The sequence below is a fragment of the Bubalus bubalis genome, chromosome 12, assembly GCF_019923935.1.
Source record: "Bubalus bubalis isolate 160015118507 breed Murrah chromosome 12, NDDB_SH_1, whole genome shotgun sequence".
NCBI lineage: Eukaryota > Metazoa > Chordata > Mammalia > Artiodactyla > Bovidae > Bubalus > Bubalus bubalis.
The window spans coordinates 71,799,880-71,810,119 of record NC_059168.1 but is presented as its reverse complement, the minus strand read 5'-3'; the positions used below and the strand labels follow the sequence as shown (position 1 = coordinate 71,810,119).

The 10,240-nt window shown below is 52.5% G+C and overlaps 2 protein-coding genes across 4 annotated transcripts in view; one reads left to right on the top strand and one right to left on the bottom strand.

The window, feature by feature from the left end:
• Window positions 1–10: 10 nt before the first annotated feature.
• KRTCAP3 (keratinocyte associated protein 3) lies at window positions 11–1,738 on the top strand. Of its 2 annotated transcripts, none has more exons than XM_025261356.2 (7): window positions 11–175; window positions 309–493; window positions 584–643; window positions 837–1,043; window positions 1,171–1,305; window positions 1,410–1,523; window positions 1,645–1,738. In XM_025261356.2, exons 1-6 carry the CDS (start codon window positions 148–150, stop codon window positions 1,515–1,517), a joined length of 723 nt encoding a protein of 240 aa, XP_025117141.1. In that variant the 5' UTR covers window positions 11–147; the 3' UTR covers window positions 1,518–1,523; window positions 1,645–1,738. The 2 variants fall into 2 exon arrangements, with proteins under 2 accessions (XP_025117141.1, XP_025117142.1); XM_025261357.2 differs by having other exon boundaries at window positions 1,642–1,738.
• A 78-nt stretch (window positions 1,739–1,816) lies between these two features.
• The window catches only part of IFT172 (intraflagellar transport 172), a 37,464-nt gene continuing 29,040 nt past the window's right edge, over window positions 1,817–10,240 (bottom strand). Inside the window, exons 31-48 of one of the 2 annotated variants that reach the window (XM_044926133.2) lie at window positions 9,942–10,035; window positions 9,716–9,780; window positions 9,343–9,523; window positions 8,966–9,111; window positions 8,718–8,847; window positions 6,017–6,115; window positions 5,722–5,831; window positions 5,532–5,595; window positions 5,347–5,433; window positions 4,952–5,068; window positions 4,287–4,397; window positions 3,977–4,096; window positions 3,389–3,484; window positions 3,111–3,170; window positions 2,927–3,025; window positions 2,471–2,624; window positions 2,177–2,268; window positions 1,817–1,957 (exon numbers count right to left, since the gene is read on the bottom strand). In XM_044926133.2, coding sequence (XP_044782068.2) covers window positions 1,868–1,957; window positions 2,177–2,268; window positions 2,471–2,624; window positions 2,927–3,025; window positions 3,111–3,170; window positions 3,389–3,484; window positions 3,977–4,096; window positions 4,287–4,397; window positions 4,952–5,068; window positions 5,347–5,433; window positions 5,532–5,595; window positions 5,722–5,831; window positions 6,017–6,115; window positions 8,718–8,847; window positions 8,966–9,111; window positions 9,343–9,523; window positions 9,716–9,780; window positions 9,942–10,035 — 1,915 coding nt within the window. In that variant the 3' untranslated portion in view covers window positions 1,817–1,867. The remainder of the gene's footprint in view (window positions 1,958–2,176; window positions 2,269–2,470; window positions 2,625–2,926; window positions 3,026–3,110; window positions 3,171–3,388; window positions 3,485–3,976; window positions 4,097–4,286; window positions 4,398–4,951; window positions 5,069–5,346; window positions 5,434–5,531; window positions 5,596–5,721; window positions 5,832–6,016; window positions 6,116–8,717; window positions 8,848–8,965; window positions 9,112–9,342; window positions 9,524–9,715; window positions 9,781–9,941; window positions 10,036–10,240) is intronic. The other variant, XM_006046159.4, reaches the window with a different exon arrangement.

Sequence of the window (10,240 nt, the reverse complement as noted above, 5' to 3'; positions counted from 1 at the left end):
TGTGTGTGTGTGGTGTGTCCCGCTGTCCGCCAGGGGGCGCGGAGGCCGGACCGCAGGTGTGCCGGGCGGGCGGAGCCCGCCGGGGCGCGGGGGCGGAGCCACGGCCGGCAGGTAAGAGCTGCCCCGCGGCGAGCGCCGACGGACCGGATGAAGTGCCGCCGCCTCTGCGCATTCGGTAATTTCCGGCCCCTCCGGCCTTGTTTTCCCCCCGAGGGCCCACCCTGGACCCGCCCTCGGGCCAGTGGCCGACCTGGGGTGGCCTCCGGCTCCTCAGCCGGCTCAGCCCGCCCCTCGCCCGTGCCTTGCAGACGCGGCCCGGGGCCCCCGGCGGCTCATGCGGGTGGGCCTGTCGCTGATACTGGTGGGCCACGTGAACCTGTTGCTGGGGGCCGTGCTGCACGGCACCGTCCTGCGGCACGTGGCCAACCCCCGCGGCGCCGTCACCCCGGAGTACACCACCGCCAATGTCATCTCCGTGGGCTCAGGGCTGCTGGTGAGCGCGGCGGGGCGGGGCGAGCCGGGGCCGGGGCGCGGGCGGTGGGGGCCGCCGAGCGGTGCGGGCCTCAGGTTTCGTTTCTTCCAGAGCGTTTCCTTGGGACTTGTGGCCCTTTTGGCGTCCAGGAATCTTTTTCGCCCACGATTGGTGAGATTTTTGGAGCTTTGAGGAGGAGGCCTGGTGCCAGGGAAGCGGGGAGGGTGTGTGGGGGGGGGGGCGCCTGATTCAGCTTCGTCTTTAGTGGGAGAGCGAGCCCCAAAGAAGAGTAACCGAGGTGTCTGGTCAGTGGGCGAGGCAGCCACCCCCCAGGCTGCTCACCCTGACCTCCTTCCCCTGCCAGCACTGGGCCCTGCTGGCGCTAGCGCTGGTGAACCTTCTCTTGTCTGCTGCCTGCTCCCTGGGCCTCCTCCTCGCTGTGTCCCTCACTGTGGCCAATGGCGGCCGCCGTCTTATTGCCGACTGCCACCCAGGACTGCTGGATCCTTTGGTACCGCTGGACCAGGGGTCTGGACATGCTGACTGCCCCTTTGACCCCACGAAAATCTATGTGAGTCCAATTATCTTCTCAGCCTTTTTGCAGTCCACAGAGCCTGGGTCCTGCCCTTTAATCACCCGCACTTGCCACTCCTGCCTGACTTCCTCTCCTTGTCTCCCGCCGTTCCTTCACCTTTTAGGACACAGCCTTGGCTCTCTGGATCCCTTCTGTGTTCATGTCTGCAGCCGAGGCTGCTCTGTCTGGTTACTGCTGTGTGGCTGCACTCACCCTGCGTGGGGTAGGGCCCTGTAGGAAGGATGGGCTACAGGAGCAGGTAAGGAAGATGAACAGGAAGGGCTCATTCTACACAGATTGTGTTGAAGAGACGCTGGATTATATAACTGAGGGCTGGAGCACTAATCCCACCCTTTTGTGTAGCTGGAGGAGCTGACAGAGCTTGAATTTCCTAAACGTAAATGGCAGGAAAATGTGCAGCTACTGGACCAAACGCGAGAAATCCGGACCTCACAGAAAAGCTGGGTTTAGGGCCAGGTAATGGGCCAGGAGGACTGTGGCCTGGGAAAGGGCAGTGGTAGGGAGCACGCCTGGAACTGGGTTGAGTCCTTTGCTATGCTGCTGGCCCTCTGACCAGGCTCTCCCTTTTGTCAAGCAGGTGCAGGTCCGAAGGCTCCGTTCACAAGGGTTTTTCACTGACCCCTAGGATATGTTTATATAGTAACAGCTGTAATAAAAGGACGTCTCTTCTACTTGATTATGTTTCCTTTTGGGGGAAAGGGGTGCTGGGCTAGTGTTGGGGGTGACCTTGTTCAAAGAATACAGTGGTCTCGGTTACTTACAAGACTTTAATGAAGGATGGAACCTACTGACTCTCCCAGTTACTGGAAAGAGAAGCTGGTGCTGGGCAGCCCCCCGCACCACTGACTGATGAACTTCAGCACATCTTGGCACACGGGGCTGTGGGAGGTCTGTGAGCAAACAGAGCAGGAGAGGGACTCAGCAGTACTGGGAAGAACATTCCCGATAGAGGGAAAACCAGCTCCATCTCAGTGTGGGGAGCAGGCTGTGGGCCCTGCACCTGCCTTCTTGACAGTCCACCCCCAACACATACACACCACCCCAGTGGTTGGTGCTGGTTGGTCTTCAGTGTTCTCCCTGCCCTCAGCCCTCAAGCCTTCCTCTCTAACCTTGATAGCCATAAGGAACTTGTTCCAGTTCTTCTTGTTAGCTGCCTTCCCTGGCCGCTTAAATTCAATTTTGTTCCTCAGAATGGGGTATCCTGGGGGTTGGAGGGAGAGAAAAAGATGAATTGGAGTGTGAGGGGGATTGAGAGGGAATAACAAAGAGCAAGTGAGGGGCAGAAAGTAGGATGTTCTTGTCTTCTGCATCCTTTACTGAATCACAGTAAAACAGTATCTTGATCCTGCTGTTTCCCCCTCCTTTCCACCCAGCACAGAATATGGTGCTCTAGGGTTCTGTACCTGTAATGAGGCAGGGCAGGGCCCGAACCCCAGTGCTGGCCGCCACCAGGGAAGCCTCGTAGGCCCCACGCTCATCCCGAGGTAGAACCTGCTCCAGCCGCTGGTCCATTGAGACTGTGAGAACCCAGTCTCGAACCTCTTCTCGCTGAGCCTCCTGGGAAGGACAGAGCAGCTTCACGCAGGGCAGGGCAAGTGGAGGGTGGTAAGGAAGGGGTTTGCTAAGCTGTCATCCCATGTACCATCTTTCACCCACGAATGAAACTCCTTGCACTGGCGGCAAATTGCAGCCTTAGCTTTTTCCTCTGCTTCTACTTTCACTGAAGGGATAGTGAGGGCTGGGGCCCCTCCAAAGACATTGCTGTCTGATGCCATGAGAGTGTTGGAGGACCATCCTTAAGAGTGCCCTCCCTTCCAGTGCAGTCGTGCTCGCGAGGCCTCCTGTTTCTGTGCCCTTACCGGGACGTGCTGCTTGGCTGGGAGTGGCACCTCAAAGGGAATGTCTGTGTCCTGAAAGTCAGAGTGGTCAAGGGCATCCAGGGTCCCTTCTTCAATTGCCTGTGGCAGAGCGGGCAGCCATGAGATGGGCACAGCTTGTGACAGGCCAAATCTTGCAACTTCTGGGCACAACTGCCCTACTCACATCAGTCAGATCCAAAAAGCGGTTGAGGAAGATGAAGGCCATGTTCTCCCAGCCAACTGCCTGCAACAGAGAAATGTCAGTAGGAGCGAGCAGCTGGCCTTGGCTGTTGTTCTTCCAGGATGCAGGGGGGAGAATCCAGGAAGATGGAGGAAAATGATATCCTCCACGACATCAGCCCACACTCAGCTCTGCTCTAACTTGAGCAGCTGGGACAGTCTACCTTCCAACTTTTCTTCCTTCTCTCCTCGGCCCCACCCTTGGTTGGCCCCATTGCTCACCTTGGCAGCAGTGCCTGCTTCATAGAAGGCCTTATCTGCAGGTAGTAGTTGGGTGTGACGCAAGAGTGAAACAGAAAGCCTGGCAGCTACAGTTTCCTGTGAATTAAAGCATTATGATTCTGGCACTATAGTGACTGAACTACCAGACCAATGATCTTATAACTAAAGCAGCCATAGAACCAGATCAACGATCAATATTAAATTGCTCCGAGTCATGGTCTGAGCTTTTTTCATCTGCACAAGAGAACTGGGCCTAGGTTATTTCCTCCCACCTCTAGAATTCCATCATCCAACTACAGTAACTCAATATAGTATCATGAATAAGCTAAAAGTATGTATCTTTTATAAGAGGTCAATGTAGAAATCATGGAATTAGAATGTTTGAGCATAAGGAGGCTGGAGCTGTGTGGGCACAGAGCCCTAAGGAGGTCAAAGGGATACAGAAAGGAAACCATCTCAGCAAGGGCTAAAGATTTCTTTAAATGGAAAAGAGACTAGGGGAGAAGTGGGCCAAGCTTGAGACTGTCCTGAACTTGCATTCATTCAGCTTCACACATGTGAAGTTCCATCCTCCCTGCTCCATCTCACCAGCTCTTTGACACTCTGGGCTGCAGAGCGGGTGGCGTAGTAGTGAGCAATCAACAGCATGGTCTCGAACTCCTCGTGGGCTGGAGAGTTGGCCTCACTGGACTTCACCAGGTTTTCACACTAGAGTGGGAAGAACACACAGCCTGGGTCGGGGGTCAGAGGAGTGCCAGGGAGGGCCAGAGGGGTCAATGGATGGCTGCCCAGAGGAAGGCAGAGCTCGAGGGTGAGTCTGGGTGTGAAGGGAGAGATGAGGGCAGGGTCGGGCGGCCCGAGCAGCCCTCCAGCTCTGCTGCCCGCCTGGCTTCCTCACCAGGTTGAAGAGGACGTCCCGGAGGTCAGCCCAGCTGTGATAGGCGTCAGCACTGTTGGTCCCAGGAGAGCTCACCATGTCAGTGAAGATCCTTTTGTAGATGTTGAAGTTCTGGAGGCGGAGGGAGTAGGGGAGCTGAGCGAGAGGAATACAACTACGAGAGAAAAGGGGAGTGGGGCCAAAGAAGAAAACTGGGCTGGAAATGGCATGTGGAGGAGCTATGGGACGCTGCTGGAGAAAGTGCTGTGTTTCAGGGAAGAGCAAGAAGGAGGGTAAGAAAACACCCATCTCTTCCTAACTGGTGTTCTGTGTGTGGGCAGATATGTGACTGTGAATGCACAGTCACAGTGTTAACGGCATAACACTCGGAGAGCTGTGCTGCTCAGACCAGAGAGGGGTGTTCACACTCTGGAGGAAGTTAGTCAGGCCCTCGAGGTGTGTGCAGGGCTCAGCTCTGAAAGACTGTTCCCTGTGTTAGCCTTCAGAGGGTAAACCCTCCAGAGAGGCTGTACAGTTCAGAAGAGCCTGGGCGGAGTCTCTGGGCAGGATGCTCTCTTAACGAAGGAATTCTTTGAGAAGCCAGATCCTGAGTGGGGTGAGCAGTTGTCGAGGAGAAGGTAAGAATTTCTTTGGGTAAACATTCACTCTGAGGAGCAGGCTGGTACCTGTGGGTTAGCAGGGGCTCCATGCTGCACGTACAGGGCCAGTGCCTGGGCATAGCCACCCTCCCGGATCAGGTGAGTTGCATACAATGCCACGTATTTGTGCAGAATCTTGTAGTTCTGTTTGAGGGGTGCAGAAAAAGCAGGGGGAGGTTGGGGTCAGACCAGGCTGTAAGGGTGGGGTCCTGACTTGAGGCCATGGATTTGTTTAGGAGGCGAAGGCCATGTGCATGCCATGCTCTGACCTGATGTCAGAGCGTGAAGACTGAGCTCTCTGATGCTGATTAGGGATCTTTGGGGTTTGGCCTTTGGAGGAAGAGAGAGAGACACTCTCCAGGACAGGTTGGGAGTCAGAGGAAATACCCAGAGGGGCTGGCGTGGGAGGAAGGGACCAGTACCTGCTTGGTGGCTGTTTCAATGCACTTGTCCCACTGGCCCTGCTCCACATAGAGGTCCAAAGCAGCCACCACGTCCACACCCACTAGCTATGGACCAGTTAAAAAGACAGAGTTACACGAGGGAAGAAGAGGGAAAGTCTCTGAGCCTCCCTGTGCTCGCCTCCTGCTGCCTCTGCCAGTCTCACCGAGTCCACTTTGCCCTGGCTCTTGAGGAACTCTTTATAACACTGGTCCACATAGTCTTCATACCTGTGAAGGCATGCAGAAAGCTTGCACATCAAAGCCCCAGAAGCACACCCTTCCCATGAGAACTTCCTCCCAGTCTTTACAAAAGGAAGTAAAAGAATTGCTAGTGAGAAGGGGTCATGAGCTTACCGGGGATCTAGCTCCTTAGCTACACGCTTGGCCTTGTTCCATTCCTCACCCTCAATGAAAGCATCAATCGCTTCCTTGACGAGGTCCAGGTTCAGATAGAGCTCTGCAGCCTACACAGGGGAAAATCTGAGACTGGAGATGTCTCTCTCCCCTCCTTCCCGCCTCTCCCTTCTGGGAACTCTGGGGAAACAGAAATGCATGCCGAGCCTGCCAGGAGACCCCCCCTCCCGACTTCACACGGCTTCTACCCATCTCTGTGGAATCTATTTCTGTTCAGTCCCAGTGCCCTACTTACTGCGCTGTGCTTTCCAATTCCAATCAGCTGGGGTCCCACAGCCCGAACTACTTCCAGACTACGTGGGGGAGGTAGAAACTTGATGGAGAGTTCAGCTGCCTGAGTGGTTGAGCAGAAGATGGAAGTGGGCAGAGAGACAAATACTGCCCAGGGGTCCTCGACCTGCTCTATTTTTACCTCCAGATGCCAAGTTTCTTGCCTTCTCCCTCACTTTCCATCCTCTGGGGCAAATCCTGCCTCATGGTCCATCAGACCTTTTACATGACCGTCAGAGGACCTGTCTGTTCCTTTCAGCTCTTCCTCTTTCAGACACTCACTGCTGCCTGAGAGCACTGCATTTGGTTCTGTCACCTTTCACAAACTGGTTTCTCAAGATCTTTGTCACAAACAGAACCCTTGTGGCATGGTGTACAGAAAAAACCCCTAAAGCAGGAGCCCAGGACACTCTGCAACTATTTGTGTTGGGCATTTCTGAGTTTCAGTTTCTTCACCCATCAGAGTGATGGTTGGTCTAGATTCATACTGTCCAGAACAGCAGCCACGAGTCACATGTGGCTAGTCCTGAGACGTGCTGTAACCTTACATATTTCAAAGACTTAGTATGAAAAAAGGAATGCAGACTACCTTGATAGATTTTTATATTGATTTTGTGTTGAAATATTGATAATAGTTTTGGTATAATAGGTTAAGCAGAATATAATTATTTTTACCTTTTTCTTTACACTTATTTCAGTGTGGCTACTAGAAAATTTTAAAATTACATATATGACTTAGACCTTTGTGACCTGCATTGTATTTCTACTGGATGGTGTTGGTTTAGATGACTTTGGAGACCCTTTCAACCATAAAACTCAGTAATTCTACAAATCCTAGTGTTCCATGAGCTCACTCTGTTTATGCTGTGATGCTGACATCCTCACCAGATTTTAACTTCCACAGAGTCTACTTCAGCTATAGTCTATGTGAATCCTCCTGGTCTTTCCCCACCTGTTCTTGCCTTTCTTCTTTACCTGCCAAACCCTTCAAGGCTTATAGTGCTCCCATCCAGAAAGCCCACATAAAGAAGGTATAGTCATGCACAGACCTGGGTAAACAATGCCCTAGAGTAAGGTACAGCAGATGCTTCAGTTCAGTTCAGTTGCTCAGTCATGTCCGACTCTTTGCGACCTCATGGACTGCAGCACACCAGGCTTCCCTGTCCTTCACCAACTCCTGGAGCTTGTTCAAACTCATGTACATCAAGTCAGTGATGCCATCCAACCATCTCATCCTCTGTCATCCCCTTCTCCTCCCGCCTTCAATCTTTACCAGCATCAGGATCTTTTCAAATAAGTCAGTTCTTCACATCTGGTGGCCAAAGTATTGGAGTTTCAGCTTCAGCATCAGTCCTTCCAATGAATATTCACAACTGATTTCCTTTAGGATTGACTGCTTGGATCTCCTTGCAGTCCAAGGGACTCTCAAGAGTCTTCTCCAACACCACAGTTCAAAAGCATCAAAGAAAGTTCAAAAGCTTTCTTTATAGTCCAACTCTCACATCCATACATGACTACTAGAAAAACCATAGCTTTGACTAGATGGGCCTTTGTTGGCAAAGTAATGTCTCTGCTTTTTAATATGCTGTCTAGGTTGGTCATAGCTTTTCTTCCAAGGATCAAGCATCTTTTAATTTCATGGCTGCAGTGATTTTGGAGCCCCCCAAAATAAAGTCTGTCACTGTTTCCATTGTTTCCCCATCTATTTGCCATGATGTGATGGGACCGGATCCCATGATCTTAGTTTTCTGAATGTTGAGTGTTAGCCAGCTTTTTCACTCTCTTCTTTCACTTTCATCAAGAGGCTGTTTAGTTCTTCTTTGCTTTCTGCCATAAGGGTGGTGTCATCTGTATATCTGAGGTTATTGGTATTTCTGCCAGCAATCTTCATTCCAGCTTGCAGATGCTTAATACCTGATAAAACTTGCTAAACTCTCAAAACCAACCTCAGTCCTTTCTACTTCCTTCCCTTCCAACTTCAAGGGACTATTCAATGACAAGGCCTCACAAACCTTTGGGAAAATCTGCAGGGGCATCTGCACAACATTTTCAGGGATTGATCAGTCTCACCCCTTCATAAGTTCTAATACCCTATTTCTCTGCATCTGAGGCACATCATTAAAATATACATGTATCCCCATCACAAAGACCCTAAGAATCCACCTTAGAATTGATGAAACATACTAGCTTGGCTTAACCTGCCAGAGGCTTTTTTTCAGGAGTTGCTGAGTGGAGGAGGGGCCTCTGCTTTTCTCACGGCCTCCATCTGGCCCAGTTTCAGGGTCTGGATTTGCCCTTCCAACTCTGGCCCTAGGCCTACTCTTCCCTCACAAGGCCTTCCTGACCCCTCCAGGCCACAGAGATCTCGCTCTTCTCTGAACTCTACTTGAACTTCACTAGTGAACTTCCGTCTTCACTAAGTTGCAGTATTAACCAACTGAGCCGTGTGTTAGTCTACCTTCCCCCAATGTCTGTGTCTCCAGGTTCTGTTTTATATCCCTTTTTATAGCCTTCATAGATTCTGGTCTAGCATCCATCAGGCACTCAGTAGACACCTGCTACCTGACTGAAAACAAAGACACAGGAGGAAAATGCTGAATGACTGAGAAGGAATGCTGGGTGTGAATGGAGACGGGGAGCAGAGCCCGGCAGGTGTGGAACCTCACCTTTAGCCAGCACTTCTCCACCAGGCTGCTGCTTCCTGCGTCCCGCACTTTGAGGTAGCAGTCGACTGCACGGCTGTACTCTCCAGCCTGTTCCCACTGTCGAGCCTGTTCCACCAGACCCTCCATGCCCCTGTGTGAACGAGAGCCCTTGTGACCAGGACAGGGAAGGGGCAGTGTGGCTGAGCCTGTGTGCACCTTCTGACCCACCCCCAGTGCTGCCAACATTTCCTGGTCCCCTGGCTTCATACCTGGCCCCCTTCTTTCCTGGAGCCCTGGCTTCATACCTGGCCCCCTTCTTGGTAGCTTCCCGTTCATACTCTTCCTGCAGTGCCTCCAGCTGGCCTGGCACGTAGTCCTTGCAAATCCGCAGGGCATCGCTCCATAGTCCAGCCTCCTGCTCAGATTTCCAGGTATCAGGATGGCATGACAGCTTCCCACTGCACACAGGCCCACCACTATAGCCCACTGGTCCCTGGGTCCTTGGACCTCTTTTCCTCCTTCCCTCTGCTCCTCCCCTTTCCCCAGGGTTAACCTTCTCAAACACAGGGTTCAGTGTAGTGTGCTATGGGCTCTCCTACCTCTCACCCTTCCTCATGGGATTCCTCCCCTGAATCTGCTGCCCCACCTTATAGTAATTGAGGGCCAGGCCTGGTCTCTGGGCCCGAAGCAGCAGCCCTTCTGCTTTCTGGAAGTCCTTCTCCTCCAAGGCCCCCCGAGCCTGCCCCATGAGCACCTCGGCGACACTATCAGGGTCATGGGCCTCGGCCACACGCTGAGCTGCCTCCCAGTCCTGGTTATGGACAAACCTGTTTCCAGATGAGGACAGAGAGGAGGCTGAGTATAGGACTGAGGCCTCAATGATGAGAGGCAAACCACCGTGTCACTGAGGGGGGATAAGAGTTATTGGTACTAGGTTTAGATGAAGGTGAAAATGACAATGAGAGGTCCCGGGGCCGAGTCTGGGAGGACAGGATTAGGGAATTTGTGGGGTAACTCACATGAGGACTGCTTCCTTGGGTTTACCAGCCTTGATAAATTCAGCTTCAGCCTCTTCAAATTTTCCCTAGAGGGAGAGGGAAACAGCCATACACGATGAGGACGAGACTGGCACCCCAGGCAGCCCTGAGACAGGAGGTCTGAATGCCTGGCAGGAGTGGACCAGGGCATGGGAAGGAGGGCTCTGTGGTCAGAGTCAAAAGCAGTGGGGAAGAACCACATCCATACCTCATCCTCCAGGTACATAGCGTATCGGAGATGGATCTCAGGGGTTTTGTGCTTGAGGGCCAGCCGAGAGAGTTCAAAAGCAAATTCAAAGGAGCTGAAATGGGAGGTCCAAACAAGGTTTGTCTACACTATACTTCCTTTTATAAGAGAAGAGAAACAGAGGGCACAGATTGAGGGGAAGAAAAGGGGCAGATTTTTAAAAATCAACAAAATGATAAGAGAAGCATAGAGAGCACTATATCAACAGGCAGGAAGGACCCCTGGTGCTTCCACCACCTCCCACAAAGCCACATCTGCAC